The 20852-nt window shown below is 41.7% G+C and overlaps 1 protein-coding gene across 1 annotated transcript in view; it reads right to left on the reverse strand.

The window, feature by feature from the left end:
• The window catches only part of DRC11 (dynein regulatory complex subunit 11), a 104767-nt gene that overhangs the window by 17338 nt on the left and 66577 nt on the right, over nucleotides 1-20852 (reverse strand). Inside the window, exons 12-15 of the mRNA XM_075029189.1 lie at nucleotides 14265-14326; nucleotides 11313-11395; nucleotides 8388-8495; nucleotides 4749-4948 (exon numbers count right to left, since the gene is read on the reverse strand). Of these exons, the coding sequence (XP_074885290.1) occupies nucleotides 4749-4948; nucleotides 8388-8495; nucleotides 11313-11395; nucleotides 14265-14326 (453 nt within the window). The remainder of the gene's footprint in view (nucleotides 1-4748; nucleotides 4949-8387; nucleotides 8496-11312; nucleotides 11396-14264; nucleotides 14327-20852) is intronic.

The raw sequence follows: 20852 nt of genomic DNA on the forward strand, positions 1-20852 counted from the left end.
GCAGAGTCAGGCATTCTACCTTCTTGATCCTTTCTGGATTTGTTTTTGTTTCTATGCATCTTTCACTATCCTTCTTTGCATCTTTTATATAAGCTGTTGTACTGCAGCAGTGTTTTGTGCCTTGATGGGAACGCGGGAGAGCCAAGCTGTCGGTTGGTACAAGCTGGTAGAGAGCTCTGCTGAGTTGAGGCTGGTTTAATGCATTGAAAGTGTGGCTTGATTGAAATATTCCAGCACGTTCTGGTACACGCTTGAAGGATGAGTTTTGTTTTGGGGACTGCTGGGAAGTGCTTCTATATTAGAGACAGATTCTCTCTTTTCATTCTGAAGCGGAGCTGACCTGGCAGGGTTTGCTGTGTCTTTATGGAGAACACAAGTGCTCAGGCTTGGTGTTTGCAGCTTCTCTCAATAGTTTTCCTATTTAATATTAATCTTTGTTACATTTCCTTTGAATAGGCAGATTGAAATGTTGGTGTGTTCCTGTTCTGGTATGAGAAGTCATTTCTTCCGTATGACATTTTCAAATGCATGCTTTGAGTAATACACAAGCCTCTCATTTGGATCAGGGCTGGTATGTCTCTTGCAAGTCTCCTCCCAAAATAAGGGAGGGGGGGAAAAAAGAATTTGGCTTTTGCATCTGAAACAAATTAAAGTTTCATTTTTTTTTTTTTTTTTTTCCCCCCAATGCTATTCACTTGCATAGGGTGTCTCCCACGAAACAACTGCCAGCAGCCAACACTCAGTTATGGACAGAAAGTTTCCTAACGGTCATTTTATGCTCTCCAGAGTTTCCTTTCATTACAGAAACTCTGTTGTTTGCAGATGCGATAAGTAATCGAAAGTGTAAGGTTACTTCACCTTTATCACAGAGCACCATTCTTTTTTACTAAATCCTGGTGTTTAACGATGGTTACATGGGTCATAAGGTAACAGAAAAAGAACTGTCACGTTACCTGTCATTCACTTACAACTGTAAGTGGAAGGTCTGTATTCTGCTTGACTAACTCTCTATAAAGGCACTTCTGGAAAGGTGGAGTAGAAAGCTTGCTTGACAACAGTTGCAGTTGCTATTTGCAAAAAACATGACCAGAAGTGTCTGATTATGGAGATGTGGTGAATCTTTCAGCGATCATCTGCACGCAAGGCACTTCAACAAGGTATACTATGGTATGTCATAGTAGACTGAGAGCTGTGAATATTAAATACTGCATGTCAGCTGCAAGATACCATTTGCTTTCATGGCTTGTCTGCTGTATGTGCCACTGTATATTGTAGTCTTACAATAATCCAAATATGTTTACACCAGACTTTTTTTTACCATGGTGAAAAATAAACTTCTTTTGGGCAAATACCAGTGTTCAGCTTCCTCTTGTCAAGGTATTTGTTTTCAATTTGTGTTGCCCTTGTGTTTGCTTCAGCTTGAATAACAGTAGATTAATGTAAATCCGGATATAAAAGACTCCTTATCCTTCGATTCCTTGTGAAACTTTTTCCCTAATACTAAACAAGTTCCCTTGCTGCAACTTGTGTCCATTGTCTCTTGTTTTGTTGCTGTGCACCTCTGGGAAGAGTGTGGCTCTGTCTGTATTATCCCATGAAGCCCCTGAAAACAGCAGTTGGAGTCCCTTTCACTCCAGCCTTCTCTTAGGCTGGAACAAGTGGATTTGTTCAGCTTATCTCATACACTCCAGCCCCCTTATCTTCATGGCTCTCCACTGGACCTGCTTGCTGTGCCTGTCATCTTGTAACAGGGTAGCCCAATACTGGACACAGCGTCCAGCTGTGGTCTTATAAGTGCCAAAAAGCAGGGAATAATTAATTGCTTTAAGATGTTGGCTATACTCTTGCTGATATAGGCCAGTATTTGGCTGACTTTTGCTGTGTGGACATGCTGTTGACTAGTGTTCAACTTGCTGTCCTTAAGAACCCCCAGTCCTTTCCTGCAAGGCTGCTGTCTAGTTGGTGGGCTACAGCCTGGACCTCTTCGTGCTGTTGCATGGAGTTACTCCATCCCAGGTGCAGGACTACGATACTGGATGGGAGCATTGATGTTGTAAAAAAGCAGCAACTGATGGTAGGACAAATGGAGTGGATGGCTGTGGCAGGCACTTGAGAGTTCCCAGAGACAGGGAAAATGAGATGCATTTGACATTGTCAAGGCCAAAAAAAGAGAGATTGTAACCGCAGAGGTAAGAGCCTGTGTGGATGGAGGATTGCTTCCAGCCTGGCTCTGGGAACCTACAGAATCTGAGTCTAAATCATCAGCAGATTGGACAAATCAGTGACTTGGCCGTGGGGACAGAAGGCAGCAGGGAGAGGTGAAACAACCAAAGGAATTAGGAATGGAAATTGAGCATACTTGGTTTGAATGATGCTAAGACAGGCTGGTGCTATGTCAATATGAATTTACACAGAAATGAGCACGCAGATGCTGTACCCCTTGGAAAGAGATACTCTGTGCTGTGCCATTTGCTCTGCTGTTAAAGGAGCAGATCTTGGAGCAGTAGTGCTGTTGTAGTTGGAACAAGTCACCTCTTGATAAGTGAATGCCTGGACAGCCTTTATTTCATGTGATTGACCGTGAGCAACTTCCATCCCAGTAACTCATGGAGGTTCACCAAAGTGTCACTTCTTCTTTTGTAAGAGCTACAGTAGGGAAGTAAGCTTGGACTGCTTCCTGTAATTTGGGGGAAGGTGTTAGATAATATTTCCATTTGTTCTTAAGTAATGTGGAAAAATGTAAGAGTTTTTATATACCTGTGTCTAGACTCATGTACGTGTATACGTGTGTGTATATATACTTATCTAATGGGTATAGATATCCACACACATTTTATGTATGTTCCAGTTATTGTATAAATTTGTCCTGGTTTCAGCTGGGATAGAGTTAACTGTCTTCCTAGTAGCTGGTACTGTGCTGTGTTTTGAGTTCGGTATGCGAAGAATGTTGATAACACTGATGTTTTCAGTTGTTGCTAAGTAGTGTTTAGACTAAAGTCAAGGATTTTTCAGCTTCTCAAGCCCAGCCAGCGAGAAAGCTGGAGGGGCACAAGAAGCTGGCACAGGACACAGCCAGGGCACCTGACCCAAACTGGCCAACCGTGTATTCCATACCATGGGACGTCCCATTTAGTACAGGAATGGGGAAGTGGGGGCAGGGGATTGCCGCTTGGGGACTAGCTGGGTGTTGGTCTGCGGGTGGTGAGCAATTGCCCTGTGCATCATTTGTACATTCCAATCCTTTTATTACTACTGTTGTCATTTTATTAGTGTTATCGTTATCATTATCATTATTAGTTTCTTCTTTTCTGTTCTATTAAACCATTCTTATCTCAACCCATGAATTTTACTTCTTTTCCCAATTTTCTCCCCCATCCCACTGGGTGGTGGTGGTGGGGAGTGAGTGAGTGGCTGCGTGGTGCTTAGTTGCTGGCTGGGGTTAAACCATGACAAAATTATACATATGTATGTATACAAAAATCCTTAATGTCTTCAGCTGGAACCTTCTATAGGAGTAAAAAGGCTGCTCTCCTTTCTCCTGTGTTTAAAGGCCTTGTGCTCTAACGGGGACTAAATGATGGAAAGGATGGTGTGTGTGCTGCGCCTGTAGCCAGGCACGTGCTTTGCTATTGATGAGGGCACAGAAATGAAGTGGAGAAGGGTGAAATGTGCAGAGCAGAGGAAGGAGAAGGGAGTATTAGCTCAGTCTAATGGCACTAGCTTGTGTCAGGGAGTGCTAGACCCAGTGCTAGTGTTAAGACATCAAAGGTGCATGATCACAGCACCGTCACTTTTCCTCAGGCACTGCTCTGACCAGCAAGAAACGGGGTCCGTGGGGATTGCTTTGCTTTTAACTGTGAAACCTGTCTTTTCTGGGGATGGAGGCACCTGTCACAAAACCTGCTATAATACTGGGTTTAATAAAATACATCTGATAAATCCTAGGGAAAGCCAATTTGAATTCAGTCTTTTAGTAGGCCTCTGGCACTGGAAAAATATTGTATTTGGCTTTTTCTAGTGTGTGTGCTTTGTTTTTTCTTTCTAAGAGTATTTTGTCTGGAAATGTTTACCAGCTTCCTTCCTTAGCAAAAATGCTGAGGACTTAAAACGTGGAAGAAATCCTGCCAGGAGTGTCTTTTTTTTCTGAAGAGGATTTGGGATATGTTTCTCACAGTTCATATGCCTTCTTTCATTTCCAGACTTCTCATACATTTCTGTTAATGTAATCCTGAACTAGGATTCCCTCTTTTGAAAAGCTTGCTGATAGGTAAACAGAGAGCAGTATAGGGGAGAGCTGTTTTACAGCAACAGTCCCAGAGAGGAAATTTTTGACCACCCCTGGTCTAGTATTTGATTAAATGCTGCATGGCAAGCATTCCTGACTGATGTGCATATAAATAGAGAACAGAATTTGTTTTATCTATGATGCTTTTCATATTCAAGGTAACACAAAACTTGCACAAATGTTAATGTGAAAAATATGGCTACTATGAGTGATTTCTTAAGGGGCGTTAAATCTTCTGCAGTGGTGCATACACTGTCTGTCAACAAACTGTTTTGAAAACTTGAAAGCAGGGAGGGAATTTCAAAATTGGTTGGCAGACCTTTGGACCTTGGGCAGCTTTGCCCTTGTATGACTGGTATATATGTTCCTTTGTATGGAGGAACTACAATTAAATTCCTTATTTGTTCCACAAAAGATGTGATGAACTGAACCAACTTGGTGAGAAGTACACAAAACACAGTACCTTGAGAATCATGTGAAGCATCATTTGCAGGCCATTCTTGCCTGGATATTTCCCAGCAATGTTGGAAGCAGACAAGTTGAAGAGATTGGCTCCCGTTTCTGTGCAGATGGCATGGACCAATGTTTTCTTTCCAACACCAGCAGGTCCAGCTAGTAACAAGGCTTTCACCAAAGGAGCCTTTTCATGGACAGTTTGGGAACCTGTAAAAAGTCATATGGCACTATTATTGCTTTCATTTAAGTCTGCCATAAAGGTAATGGAATGATTCTTCCTTTTTTCTTCACTGTAAATAATTTATAACATGAATTCATTGTTTCCTTAATATGGCACAAGTGCTCTTGAGTTCAGTTCTGTATAACCAGAGCTGTGGCTGTAGCATGTTTGAGTTAACATCTGTTTGTAGCAAAACTAAACCACCCTTATTTGTACCTTCTGATGGGCAAACTTCTGCTCTAAAACTGTGAGCTAAAAGAAAGGTAATTCATCACTAAATTTTTGAGGATGGACACAAGGTAAGAGCACTGATATGGAACTGCTGCTGGTGGCTATGTGTACAGACAAGCCTGGTGCTCTGCACAGGGACATTTGCCTTCAATTACACAGCAGTTGTCAACTCCCTCCCTCAGCTGTCAGGCAGAGTTAGAGATGTACCTGTGGCTTTGAGCTTTGCATTTGTTGTCAGAGCAGGTCCTCACTTTCTGAAATTGGACAAGGGCATAGACTCATGTTGCACATAGGACTAGGAGAATTACTTCCTCCTGCTGCCTGAAATGACAATTTCCAGCTTCCCCGTCTTTAAAGAAAACAAGCTAATGGGACTATCTGTTGGACCTGTGTTTGTCAGTGATTTTGAAACCAGATGTTACCATGTGCTTTATTTGCTCTTCTTTAACTTCTGCCTACACCTCCCTTTTTTGGGTAATTTTTCTTCTTAAATGCTATTGCTGTTCAGTGAGCATTGGAGACTGACTGTCACTTAGATAGCTGTGCTCCAAAATCCTTCACTGCTGGTATCACCTCTAAGCACACCTGCTGAGAGTAGTGTTAGCTTATCTGTAGAGGAGCCAATGTTATTCCCCAGTCTGGAACATGGCAGCTGCATGCTGCAGAGCAGGTATGACATATCTGCTACAAGAAGGATCCTTTTCTGTTCCCTTAATTTTATTTGGGTGAGCAAATGCAAATGCCAGGGCTGCTATGCTTCACTTGCTCTGCTAGCAGCAGTGATGGCTCAGCATTTCTAAATCTGTCTCTCTGGCTCGTCCAGGTAAATTCATTCTGGGCTGTAAGAAATATGCTCCATCACCTGGGAAAGCCTAGCAGAAATGCCTGCATTGTGAAAACAGAACCACAGAGAGAGATTTAGGTGGTTGGTGGTGATAGAACTTGTCTTCCCTGCAGCTCTGTCACTGTATGAATTAGGCACAGGTGAACCTCCAGAGATGGAAGTAGCAGGGAATGCCAAATGCTTTGTCCTTACCCACTGGTAGTCCAGTAACACCACTGCCTCTGCCTAAAAATGTCCTGTGTCAGTAGTAGTGGTTGTTACAAAGTCAGATTTGAAAAATTTGTGTGAGCATCTGCTACTTCTGAAGAAGAGACTGGTGTCTATCCAGACTATGGGACTAGTGGGGTAAACTGGCCCCAAAAGTGATGAGCTGCAGAGGGAGCCTATGGCTTAGCCTGGAAAAGTTCTCCAGGTTAAGGGGGACAGCTACGTAAGAATGGTATTTAAAAACAAATTCAATCGGGCTGCCTATCTGTGTCCTAATGGTTTAATGTCCCAAATAAATGACAATGAACTGAGTGCTAAGATGAATGCCATTATTTCAGCACTGTGCAGGATGTAGTGAAGTTGTCAGCCACCCAGGCTTTATTAATATTTGGTCGTTCCATACCAATCTATTACTATTACACACAGATTTATTATGAGGGGAGCAGCAGACTCCTCTGTGGTTAAAGATGAAGTATATCTTCTACTATTATTTCTCCTTTCAGCTGCTTATAATTTTCTCAATGCCATTTAAGCTGGAGCCTTCCTTGCCATCCGGTGACTATTTTGAGAAAAACTTCCACTTCTACACATACATAATTACATAATGATTAACTAGTTTTGAGACCAATTAAGTAAAATGTCATCCATAACATATCACCCAAAAGGTGAAACCATTCCTGTGCCTTTTTTTTTTTTTTTGGCTCATGTAATACCTTTTTTTTTACTCAAAGGCATTTTTTCAAACTGCTATTGCAAATACTTTTTGTTTGTTCAACTAGTCCAAGGTCTCTTCTCCCTAGAAGTTTTGCCAATTGTATAAATGGCAGGAAAATTTATGGGTTCTCTTTCCTCCTGCCTCGGGGGTGTCATGGGGCTTGATTTCACTAGATTAGATGGTGTTAAAACATAACCTTGGAGGAGTTATCTGATATGTGAAATACCACATTGCAGTCAGTGCAGACAGGGATAACTGCTGAGCACGCTCTCAGCTGATTGCAGTCAAACCTGCAGCCTGCCCCTGAGGGTTTCCCTAAAACCAGCTTGAGAGTGTTTTACATGGGAAGAGCCCTATCTAGGTTGAAGGCAAGGGTGCTGCTAGTATCCTGTTTGTTAACCTGACTCTTCAGATTGAGCTGTAGGGCAGCGGGAGCACTCTTCTCTGTCCAAAACCTGAATGAAGCAGACCTGTGCACTATTGCACCAAGCTTTCTACAACATATCGAGCCTGCTTTGGGGACAGGGGGAGCCAGGAAGTGCCCAAGGAGAGCCACAGAGCATGGATGTACAGAATTGCCCAAGCACTGGCCTTTCTGGAAGGTGTGTAAAGGGGAGAGAAAACCAGAAGCTCTGTGTCATCTCTGCTCCATTTGCTAGAATGGGAGACAGGGAGATGTCGGCTATTTTGCCCTATAAAGGGGATCAGCAGACAATGATACAGCCTGGGGGAGGATACGGCTAGTTAAAATCTCCCCAGTATCCAACAGGAATGGAAAAGGATGTAAGCAGAGTATGAGTAGAGGCCCTTGAGACAGGCACTTCTTGCAATCTAGAACTAGATTGCAAACTAGAGTTTGGCTTAATGCCATTCCCAAGTAAAATATGGGATAGATTTTACATTAAAAGCAAACAACCTGACCCAGCAAAGCCTTGTTAGATGTTGGCTAAGTCTGGCATTAGAACTGCAAGGGCATTTAAAAGTGTTCTCTCTGATGTACAAAATGTATTCACACTAATTCCTTAAATGATTGCATTGTTTAGTACTGAGTAACATTAGCCAGCTTGTAAAAGGTAAATTGCAACCTTAGCCCTTCCCTTAACTTGATTAATTTTGATCACTGGAGCTTGTTTTAGCTATTATCTTTCCCAAGTGATTTCCTTTTATGTGCTGCCATTCACAAACTGTTAACATGCAAACAGAGATGGTATGGAAATGCAATACCTGACAATAGCATGTGCAAACTCCTTTATGCACTATTAAAATGATATGGTCTTCACTCAGAAGGCTTAATTGAAAAACAATTATACTGCAAAATGCTTTAGATTACGATTAATCAAGCCCTGTCAAAGCCAGTAAAAATGCATGTTACTGACAGGAAGCAAAGCCATTGTATTCTGCCCTCTAGTAATTTTTGCTGTGCTCTTACCTAATGGCAATATTCCATACAGTGCTATTAGCTGTCTGACATCTGCAAGAGAGGGCATTGGCTCTATATCTACCTGACGAAGTGTGGTCCCCAGATAGCTGTACTCGCCTGTAGGGAGGAAGCATGGGCTTAATAAATGTGACACTGCATTGTTATAAAATGCATAACTCAAGTAATGAAAAACTACCATAGAATACCAATATAACATGCTCTCAGCAAACCCAGTACTGTCAAGGGACAGGGACTCAAGCAGGGCGATATTGTTGTGGAATGTGGCCCTGAGAAATTTGAAAGGTGAACTGCAAAGGAAAACGAAGTTAAACACATTGTGGACTTTCCCTTCCAGGCTGTGGAAGGTGTTCAGCAGAGCAGTCGGTCTCGAGGAACCTTTTAAAGAAACTTCGTGGAGAAGAATCATTAGTAGCACCAATAAATCACACTGCTGGCAAAAGATTTCTAGATCTGGGATTTTGCAGGGCTGGAATCCCAGTGAACCATGCTCTATCAAAAGGATTTCAAAAAGGGGGAAAAAATATTTTAACAAGCTTTCCCTTGGCTGCATCACATCTCAGCTTCTCACTATGTTAGACATTTGTCACCTAATTTGGTGGGGCTCTTTGCTTTGCAGTTCACCTTTTCTGAACAAAAAACCCAAACCAACCCAACCTCCACAAAACAACCCAAGAAAACTAAAAATCCTCAACATGAACTGAAATGATCTAATCTTCCCTCAGCTCTTGTTACAGAGCCATAATCACATTGCTTGCTCTGTCAAAGTCCATATACAAGACATGTTAGAGAACAAAGATCCAGAAAGATGGGCCACAAGCAGGAAAACTAGTTGTGACTGTAGTCAACGATTATTTTTTTAGCATGAATTACATTATTGAAAAAATAATAGTATATCATGTTTTATTGGAAATAAAAATGGAGAGCACTAGAGCCTCTGGAGCAGAGGTAAATTAGCAATGGTTAAGAGAGAAAGTGGAGTTGTAATTTGGGGGCAAAAAGGCAGACAAGCCCTGGTGCAGCTGCCTCCTCCCCTCTGAAGAATAAAATTCATTTCAGGTTTTATCTTTTATTTAAGGAGAAATCAAAAGAACTGGATAGGAATTAATCTTCACAGATTTAATTAGAAGGCATCAAAGGGTTTAATTGCAACTGAACATAAATCACAGTGGATATTCTCTGACTAATTTAGATAAGGTCACCAAGAAAATTAGTTCAGTGATGTCGGTTTGTCATAGAGGGGGGACATTTCAGTGCCTTTACTTGCCGTGTAGCACAATTCCACTCTTTGTCCTTTTGCCAGGGACCAGGCTTAGACTTCAGCCACGTAAAAGCTGAGCAGATGAGGACTTATTTTTCTGCAGGCTTTGACTGTGTCCTTGGACCCTTAAAGGGGCTTTTCTTGGTAATAATAATAATAAAAAAAGTCCAGATCCCAGGCCAACTTTAAATACCTTCTTTATCTTGTTCTGGCAGCTCAAGAAGCATGACTGAGTTTTGAGTGAGAAAGAGCTCTGGCTTTGACAGTCTGGGCCATCTCCTTGCTGCTTGGTCTGCATGGGCCAGCATCTGTGCTGGGACACATGGGGGACCTGGCATGGGTGTAGGCAGCCAGGTGAATATTGCTAGGCTCAGCACTTCTACGCCCAGTATCTTCTGTTGCTGGGAAGTGAATATTGCTGGTGTAACTTGGAGCAGCCCTTGTGTTGCTCTATGCTGCAGAGGAGCCAAGGCTTCAAACCTCAGGGTCAAGGGAAGATGGCCCAAAGCCATCTCAGCCTGTTTCCAAGTTTGTTACCAGCTGTTAATTATTATCCACTGGCTAAGATGTGCTTTAAAAACATCTGTGGTATGGAATGTTTGTTGGACAAAAGTGACCTTGATGGTACTGGTTGGTTGAACGAAGGAATGATGAAAATATTCCATTACTTTACTTCATGATCTTTAATGAGCATAAAATGGATGGAATACTTGTTAATTCAGCCTTCAACAGAGTAGGTGAAGACTCTGAAGGAAATAATTGGTGCTTCTAAGAGTTTGTCTAAACACAGCATTTAGAGGTGGTGTACAACAATCTAGCTTTTCTGGCTCCAATACATAATGTACTAACAGCCTGTGGCATTGTGGCTTCTGGATGTCTGCAAATTCAAATAATGGTGGCCTTTGAAACAACTGAATCTTGGTTTTTTTGCTGTTAAGGTTGCTGTGATCTTGCTGTATGTCACCAAATGCTTTTGGAGATGGTGTCAGACCTCTGTGTAGCCTGCAAGTGGTTTGGTTTTGGGTTTTTTTGCTCTGGGTAAGCATAGGCAAGCATGTCTGACTGCAGCTGCCGGTAACAAACTGGGCAAGAGGACTATGAAATGCAGAACTAGACAGAGACACATCTTCCTCAAATCAAGAGCCAGATATGCCTCAAAGCACTGCTCAAAGTTCATGGGCAGTCAGGGAGGTGGAGGTAAGAGGGCGAGTCTTCTCTGCTGAATGAACAAATGCTAAAGGTATGGTTTTTGCTGTTCTCTGGGAAATACTCTGGATGGATTATGACCTCTAGTCTGATAGACTTGCATTGTCTTGCCAATGCCTGGCCAGTGCTCCTTAAAGGATGTCCTGGTTCTACCTCAGAGTGGCTTGTGACATCCAAAAACATTCAAGGCTTCCAGGTGTTAGTGCTTGGAGCTAACCACCAGCTTTACAAACAGGTCCTGGTTTCAATAGCAGAAGTGAAAGGTACTAAGCACCCTGCAGAAACAAACTTGATTTGCATACATGGCCTTAGATATTCAAGTTTGAAAGTCCTGAAAGTGTAATTACTCTTGAACTCACTCTTGACTGGAAATAGGGGTCAGTGAACATTGAATGGCTGGAGGTTTGGTTAGATTAAACACCATATTAGCCGTAAAACGTGTACTTTACCAACATAATCGGAGAGATTCACGGTCTTGGCTTTTATTAGTAATCCTTCTTCCACTAGTTCCCTGTACAGAGAATCGATGGTCCTACGGACAAGAGACATCACTCAGAAATTCTAGGGCATTGTAAGTAAAAGCTCAGTCCTTCAATAACTGAACTAGCTTAAGAGTTATTTATGTTTCCTCAGCTTTATAAATGTATTTTGTAGCTCAGAGGTAAAGGTGATTAGTGCCATCAATATGAAATCAATAAGTACCGTTTCCTGCGTTATGGCAAGGAATTTCTTTTATTACCTCACAGACTGCATGGCTCCCTCTCACACTGATTCCATTACCCATTTCCAGGTGATACAAGATCAGTTATGACTTGTGTAATAGACTCATTCATTAATATCAATTACTGGGAAATTATTTTTAAATTATACAATAATAGCAATCCTAACACTACTATACCTATTCACTTAGCTCTCCAATTAGTAGTAATTCATTAGTTCTTCTTGGAATTTATTCTGTTTGCAATAGACAGCCTCATCTTGTCAGGAACATACTGGGAATGACTCGATCAGTGCAACCAGTGGTCCACCTACTGCAGTGTTAGGGTCATGCTGGGCAAAGGAGGATTGAGGGGGGAAAAACATACAGTGGAAACAGGTATAGCTTCTGCGGTGGAATGGTTTCTTCCTATCTCCATTAGTGGTTGGAAATAGCTCACAATAATTGAGGATTTAATACATGTACATTTGTATCTGGTTTTCTATTGGTGTGGACGTTGTCCATACCTTCTCTTTTGGAGTTCTCTCTAAGTATTAATTTCAATGACACTTTTGGCACTAGGCTCAACAGATTGATATTGCTTTAAGGATTACATAAAATGAATATGCCTGTTGGAAATTCTTGTGATATTGTTAGTATAAACAATACTGATTTGAACCTTTTTAGTCTTTTGCTGTTTGTGCACTTTCACATTCTCTTCCTTCAGTATCTCAGCTTTTTTTGTCTTTGTCACTTAATTGGGATGTTCTGGTATGCCTACAATAAAAGTATTTAATAGCAGCTCTCAGCTGGCTAATAAAACTACATATATAATTTGAGGTCTGCAGCCTTTTTCCATTTCAGCTGGGAAGTTTTATGTTTATGCAGTTAGTGGCACAATTAGTATAGGAGTAGTGATAAGCAAATACAAAATTTAACACACCTTCAACAGTGTTGATTTTGCCACTTTGACACTTTGCCACTTTCTTTCTCGGGGATTTTATGTTGAGTATGCATCATAAAACAAGCAGAGGGTAGAACGGGACTAACCTGACAGTTCTGTTGGAAGCATGACTTCTACTTTTCCTGTCTTATTATTTTTACCGTGCAAGCTTAATGATGCACGCCCTGAGTCTCCTCCAAGTAAGTGTGATGTGATCAGTCTTTGTTGACTAAAGCCCCCTGTGCCCCCTCCACCATGCCAAAATACAGATGAACCTGAGCTTCTCTTGGTTATTTCCAAAATGCTTCCTCCCTCCCTGCTCAGCAGGGAAGAGCAAAGGGTAGAGCCAAAATGCCACATAAACTCTGATTAAAAGCCAGCTACTAAAATGCTTGTGTTCTTAAATGCCTGTATGTTGTATTAAGTTTATATATATATAAGAAGCAGGTATGTGCAAGAGTAACTTTAAAAGCACAGAATATATGCATCCGTGTTAGACTTTGACACTGCTCTTGTAAGAGAGGTCATGCTCTGCTATAATCCATGACACATTTACTTTAAATATTTGCTTGGAGAGTTTTTGGTGGGTTTTTTTGGTTTTGTTTTTTTTTTTTTTTATTTTTTAAGGTGGGTAAGGAGATCATTGACTGATTGTGTAGTGCTAGCACCCAAATGATCTAGTCCAGGTCTTGCTGTGCATGTCTTGTACAAAAAGATTTATGGGATGAACCCCATGCGCTTCCTCCTGTAGTGATTGACTGTGTGCGTCTTCATGCTGTTCTCCAGCCCTGCTCTCCTGGGAGATGGGTCTGCTCCTGCTGTGCGCTCCTGCTGGGTCAGCAGGTCCCAGTGGTGATATCTCTGTGTAGGTGTACCTGTTATGTGTACAGGTGAAAAATGGCCAAATTATCAGTGAATGCATCACGAGCTCACTGAAAATGTAATGTCAAAAGAAGAAATCCTCAAATCCCCCAAATAAAATAAGGGTGCTTAAGAGCAAGGGTACACAAGAAATTGCCAGGTCTGCCAGAACTCTTATTGATAAATAAGACTGATTTATGACATGTACATTATACCTCAGACATGAAGGGTGATTTATAGAATACAGGGGCCTGTCTGCAGCCTCCCTTATCAGGCTTCAGCTGAGATGGAAAATCTGACAGTCAACAAAACTGCCAGGTGCTTCTGCACCTGCAGAGAGGATGGGGAGGAGGCAAACAGGGCCAATATCCTGCATAAATGTTATATGTGCTTAGCTTTGCATACTGGAATTAACCTGACTGAAGTTAATGGAGACTGGCCCTAGTGGTGTGTTGCAGAATGGAGATCTTAATTTGTATGCATTGTTGAAGATGGGGGGAAAACCAAGGTCTGTGCTGTGTAGCATTAAGGCAGTGTTTTGTTGCTCTGTTGTTTGTGGTGCTGTGAAACCATCAGTCCGGGGGGGGGGGGGGGGGGGGGGCGGGGCGGGCGGGCAGTGGGAAGGCTATACTGGTCACTGGGAATGCAAAAAAGGTTTTAGCTGAAGTGTATGTGTTTCAAGTTTGTAAAAGACTTTTTTTAATCATCCAGGCTTTTTATGGATATTTATAGCTGTTAGTAAACAGGTTTTATATATCGTAGGTCTCCTGATGCTGGTAAGCGTAGCAGTGTTGAGGTGCTCCTTGTGTAATTAAAACTGAAAAGGGTTGATAGCACATCTAATGCAAAGAGGATGCAGTCTCATTGTCTGAATCTCAGGTAAACGGGTCTTCTCTTTACCTGTCAGGAGTAAGATCTTCCTCCATCTCAGGTATCTTTTTCCTCATGGTCGTCTTCTTTTTCTGAGGACCACAAAACCAGGCAGGAATTAGTGACCTTAGTATAGATATATATATTTGAATGTACTGAAGCAAAGTGAGGGCCAGAACAGCAAATGTTTCAGTGTTACTGTTACTGAAGGAACCCAAACAGAAAAAATCACATCCTTGAATGCCCTGAGGGAAAGGAAGTAATGTGCCCATTTATAAAAGCACAGGAGATGCTCCCATTTATAAGTGTCTCATCAAGATGGGGGAGAGGTGAAGCACCCCTGGGTTGAGGAGCTGTGTCCAACCTACAAGTTTCATGCAGATCCTGTGGCAGGTGCTCTTAAAGTGGACTCTGCATGGAGTAACCTGGTGGCTGCTGCTTCCTTCTAGAATACAGCTGCTCAGGGAGTCTGTATACCTGAGCTGCAACTGTCACCTCTCCAGTGAGCGCCCAAAAGCACCATACTTCAAAGTGATCAGTCCCGCTCCTTCCAGCCGAGGTTGCATACAAAAGAATCCAAGGGTCGTTTGCTCCAAGAAAAAGCTCTTCTCTCCTTCCTTTTTGGATCACAACTCTGGTTGAGTGGGTATGGCCCTTACCCAAGAGGGAAGCAGGAAGGAAAAGGGTGTGGGGTTCAAGTAGCTGCTCCAGACCATTCATGCTTTTTTTTTTTTTTTTTTTTTTTTTAAATTGGTGGCTTCCCTGAGGGTCATGCAGGGTGCTTACAGCTGGACCAGGACCTGAAACCAACCCTCCTGAGTTTCTGGCTAGCCTCCTAACCATTAGACATCCTTCTGCCTTCTCTTTCCTAATGCCTCAGGGAAGAAGCTTGAAGAGGTCAGAAAAACATGACCTGCTCTTTCTACTCTTGATATTTTCACCACACTTTCACTATGGGAAGGTTTTGACTTATGTGACTAGTTTCTTTACATACTGCAAGAAACCCATGGAAAATGTAAATAAGAAAGATGTGAATCAGTAATGTCAAGCCCCTCCATTAATTACAGCTCACAAGTCATAAATATGGTTAAGGATAATTAGTAGTCGAGAGGGCATCATTAATCCATGTTAGTGCCCGCCACTGGTATCCATACTTAGGTTCTGCAAAGCACTTTAGAATTACTTCAGTGGAACTATTTACACAGTGACATTTGTGCACCATGGGATTTCTTCAACAGCTTAAATTTAAGCATGTGCTTAAATGCTTAGTTGATTGAGACAGCTTATTCTTTCCAAAAGTTTATGTTCACTTTCTTGGGAGTAGAGTTGTTTACTTTCTTTTTTTAATAGTGAATACTTCTGCAGAGCTCTAGAGGCTATGTTGTTGAGTTAAAAAATCCTATCCAATTATCTGGAAAATGCTTTTTGATTTTTTTTTTTTTTTCCCTAGAATGCATTGGCAGTGTTCAGAAATATATCAATTTCAAGTTTCCAAGGACAGTTGCAATGTAAATAACATGTTACTGTTTACAGTGCAACAAAGCTAATCCAGATGAAAATGTAAATTAAACCCAGAACTATGTGGCTAAGCTAACTGGGAAAAGGTGATGTTTTTAAGTTTTGGATTAGAATACGCAAACAACTCTTGTATCTGTAGAAGTACACCTTGGGTTTCTTTACATAAATAAGCTTGGCAGCAAATACGTGTTAGAATGTGCCAGTGGAGGTTCTTCTCTACAGAAAAGGAATGGGAAGCACAAAGCATGTGCCATGCTGTTTTAACAACTAGAAATATCGAGACTGTCAGCGGTTTATTTCTGCTGTTCCTCTAGGTTTGTCTCTCTTTCTTCCAACAAGCTAGAAATTGCATATCATGGGGTCTGACTGGGAAGAAAAGCTCATTTCTACCTATGTAAAGACACTAAGCATATGTTGAATTTATTGGCCAACTGGTATTGTCCTCAAGGCAGCTTCACCAATAAAGTAACTCAAGAGCAAAACAAAAATGAACTATGCAGGGGAAAAATGTGTTTTCCTAATTAACATCAGCATTTATGGGAAATTTGGCAAACACTGAGATGCGATAAGGGGAAATATGAATTGTAGACAATGGCTTTTCTCCAAAATGTCTTATTGGGAACTGCTTTTGTTTAGAAAACGATACTGTTTAATGAATGTGAACATGCTCATCATTTATAATGGAAATCTCCTTGTTTCTATCTCTGAAATGTCAGTCTAGCTTCTGTGTAGCCATCCACTTGGTTATTTTCTGCTTTGATAAGTCACATGTAGTGAACTGCATTAGCTATTAGCTGGCAGATGACAGAAGACTGTCTTCCATGCTCAGTGTGGTATCTTGTCTTACTGTGTGGGCTCATGAAAATGTTCTGAGTAGCTCAGAGGTTGCTATGAGCAAATACAGACCTGATTTCAGACTAGATTCCAGAGCAGAGTGTCTCTGGCACCAGAAGGGAGAGGGTAGCCAAAATGTTTCATTGAGAGAACTGTTCCACATTAGAACTACAAGATGTGCGTCACCCTTTAGCTGTGATCATACAAGTCCTGCTGCCATCAGCTGTCGGCAGCTACTGCCACTAAGTATGTGGAAAAGTAACAAGAAGAAAGTACTCCTGTGGTTTAAGGGAAATGACAGTGTATAAGCAGCAGGCTATGAAGTGTTTGTGTGGATTCCTTGCATCAAGTGTGATGCTTGGATGGGAAGCTGAGCAAGTGCAGATTTGCACTGTGTGCATCTGCTCTGGGTTGAGAAGTATTTTCTGGCAATGCCAAGATATAGAGAGCAGCTTCTGATACTTGCACTGAAAAAGTCCTTGAAGATGTTCCAACTGATTATTAAGCTCTTGCTAAATGAGGGGCTCTGATCTCTAATCTCTCGGTTTAGCTACAGCATCCAAAGAGGCTACAGCCCCTGCAGCTGGCTGAGAGCTCTGGGTGCTAATCTCCAATAGCTACAGAAAATCCAACAGGGCTTGTGAATCGCTGTCCTCAAACCCAGCCTTTCCTCAATTCTGACTCAGCCTGTCTTCTGGCCTTATTCACTATAGCTTTGCTCTTACCAAGTCTTTAGACTGATGTCAATATTCTTGTCATAGCCATTGCTATAGTTAACCTCTTCTGGTTTTCTCTGCTTCTGCCCAGCTGCATCAAAAAGGAATATCCAAAGCTGCATTGAGATGCTAGCAAGGCCTGCTTCAGAAGTAACTTTTACACACTTAGGTTCCCATGTCCCCTCTTTCTGTTTTTTTCTGACTTCTGCCCATGCCTTTGTGTTATGTGTGGGTGTGTTCACTTGCAATGGGTTGCTTTACCTGCAGTTGGATCGGAAACAAATCCTTGGGGGAGCAGAGCAGGAAAAGCAGCACAATGGGCTTGATAAAAAGCACTCTGATAAGCACTCAAATGTAACTTCCGGGTCAGTAACTGTAGAGGGCTGATCTGTCAGCTCTTATGTTGGGTGGAAAGCCAGTTTAAAGAAGCCAGGTCTGTGGTGGTTTACTTGGCTGCAGATTCCCAAGAGAAACACCCTTGGCTGCTAAGTCCTCTGGGTACTATGGTTGGGTACGTGGCATCCATCTAGAAGAAATACTTGTAAAGCTGGTGGGTTGTGTTAAGCCACCCAAATCACAAGCTTGGGCTGTCAGCAGAAAGGGGTAGACTCGGAACAACAACATTTCACTAAAAAGCTTGTGCTGGCACAAGGATGCCACCAACTTTTTAGAAATCAAGTACTTTGGAAAATGCTAGCACTTTCTCTTTCACTCCAGGTGCTTTATAACAGGCTCCTCTAGGCTGGGTGGGGACTTAGACCTTCAGACATCTCTTTGCCAGCCTTCCCAGACATCAATGCCATATCCGTTGTTAGGAGGCAATCTCCCTTCAAATCCTTCCTCAGCCTGTTCTTACACAGGTGCTTACAACCCCAGCTTGCTGACCCATGGCTGGGCAGATGACAAGCTGCCACTGTGCATAGTGAAGAAAAATGGAATTTGCAGCAGAGCTGAACCACATTCCTTTGTTTCTGCTGTATCCTCATCCCCTCTCCTGTGACAGTCATCAGATCTGGAGCAATTGGAGTCCAGCACAGTGTGTCTCTTAACAAGGACACTTGGGCTATATACCCTATCAATGCTGGACCGTAAGGACAACAGTGGGACAGTCTATGGGGTGAGATGCTTCCAACATGGATAGAGGCACAGGATCTGTGCCTCAAATGATAGCAGCAGGGCTTGTTGCATATTACATGCAATTTAATTAGTTTAGGTATTTTCAGACCAGCCTACTGGTCTGGAGACCCGTTTGTAATGAGAAGAACAATTTGCCTTTCCACCCAAGATGATTCTTTCACAAAGGCGGCAAATGGGCTTTTTATCTTCAGGGGCAACAAGAGCAGTTCTTGGTAGGGTTAAGTGTCAGCTTTTAGCAGTGAGTGGTATTTGAAGGTTTGGGAGTGAGTGGTAAAGTTCAGCCTAGAAAGTACAGTGCATGGAAATAAAGGAGTGGCCTGCTGGTATGCCTGGAGCTGTTAAATTTTGTTTATCTAAGACATAAGCCATCTGAAACACTGACTGGGAGGGAGCTTCTGCTTTTCCTTTTGAGTCCAATTCCAAAATCTCCTTGCTGAACCCTCTATAAAAGGGACTTTCAAACAGGATTTCAAACTCAAATTATCTCCTGTGGGTCAGACAGATTTTTTTTGTTTTTTTTTTTTATTTTTTAATATGGACTTGACAGAGTTTTTAAAGTTGTAAACTACTTATCCTAAGGTGCTCTTGAAAAGGCAGAGGACATCTATACTGGGTACCCCTGGGTAGTGACTTTTCCCTGACAACAAAAAAAGCCCTAGCTCTACTGTGGTGTCTTTCTGCAAAGAAAGTAGAAGAAATCCCTCCTTACAAGAGAGGAGATGGCCAAATGCGGCATCATGATTTTGGCATAACTGCCCCTCGACAGAAAACTCCACTTGTAAAATTTCACTTAAAGAAATTACTCTTGCTGCCCATTTGCCACTGACAGAGTACAGAAAAAGGTTTGTATTCTCTGAAGAATGTTGAATCCTTATGAGAATGCTTTTCTTTGCAGAATATCCCTTTGGAGCGGGGAGGGGGGGAAATGTTTTGCATTGTGCTCCAGACCTGTTCATGGCTACAATAAGAATCCAAGCCCACTGTTACTTCACATTGCATAGTTGGGGGGGAGATGTATGGGACCTAGGATGTGGTAACACATGCCTTGAAAAACTAGAGGATTTTTGCTGAATAACAAGTTAATAAGCCGCTTTCAAAACTTTCCAGCTCATTATTATTCTTGTTAAATAAGCCAGATTTTCATAAAGCAGATCTGAATCTGTGTGCACAGGTATGCATGCACTCTGTTTGTTTATGGACTGAGATATTTATGCAAATGCTAATTAGAAAAAGCCTTTGCCAATGTTGATTGGACATTTCAAATAGTTTTGCATAGGGAAGATGTGTTTCAACTAAAACTGGATACATCCTTCCATTCCCCACCCCTAAAATAGAACTGTTTTTTGTTGTTGTTGTTGTTTTTTGGGGGTTTTTGTTCATTTTTTTCCCCCAGATAAAATCTTTAGGGAACTTGTATTATTTAATTAGTACTTATTCCCCTCTTCCCCCACCTCATTCTCTCAGGTTACTGGCACAACTTGGGAAAACAAAAGTTAAATAACCTCCCTCCACCCAAAACCATTCCAACACTGTATTGTAAGAAAAAACCCCAACCCCAAACAAAGCTTTATAAGCCCAGAGTGACATTCTGAAGCAGTTTTGACTAGCTGATCTAAATGCATCTGCCCATGACAACTTTGGGAAGATTGTTGCAATATTTTGTCTGTGTATCTTAAGCCTCCCTATTTTTGAAATGGATTTAGCAATCCAATTGGTATCAGCTTTCATAGTTGCTCCAGTCTTACATTATTAAATTGCCCCTGCACATTTGTCAGGTGAAAGAGCATTTTTAAATATAATTTGAGTAGAAGTACAGCAAAAGCAAGTATTTGCATGCTAAAAGGATTACAGAAATGAAATACAACATGAGATTAGGGTTGGCTATTTGCCCTGAGGATTTTAAGTGGATCTGCTGATTGAATGGTAGGGTCTGTAAGCTTTGAGTTATTTTGCACTGACATGATCTATAGTTTAAATGCTTGGGTAAGGAATTCCGGGAACTGCGGGCTGTTGAATTCTGCATGTGGTAATGCTGTGAAACTAGATGAGAACATGTGTGCTGTGTTTCACTGGGTAACACACATTAAAAAGAATGTATGTCTTCAATCTATTTTATATGCTTAAATAAACTTGGCTTAATTGCAAGTTCCCAAATGCTTCAATAGTAAGTAGTAACATAATTAATGTGTACCTGGCTGTATGTGATCTATGTGGTGTTACAGGTAAATGAAAGGAAACACCAAAACACTTTTTTGGTGTACAGTTTTGAAACACATTAACTAGTCCTCATTTAGGAGGAAGACAGCCAGCAGCTGGAAAACTTAGTGGCACCCAGATCCATGCCTTCATTGGAAGACCATACTAATCTGAACCTGTCACCTTAAAGAGAGGGATTGCTTGGACTTTCCTGTTT

This window comes from Buteo buteo, chromosome 5 (assembly GCF_964188355.1).
Source record: "Buteo buteo chromosome 5, bButBut1.hap1.1, whole genome shotgun sequence".
NCBI lineage: Eukaryota > Metazoa > Chordata > Aves > Accipitriformes > Accipitridae > Buteo > Buteo buteo.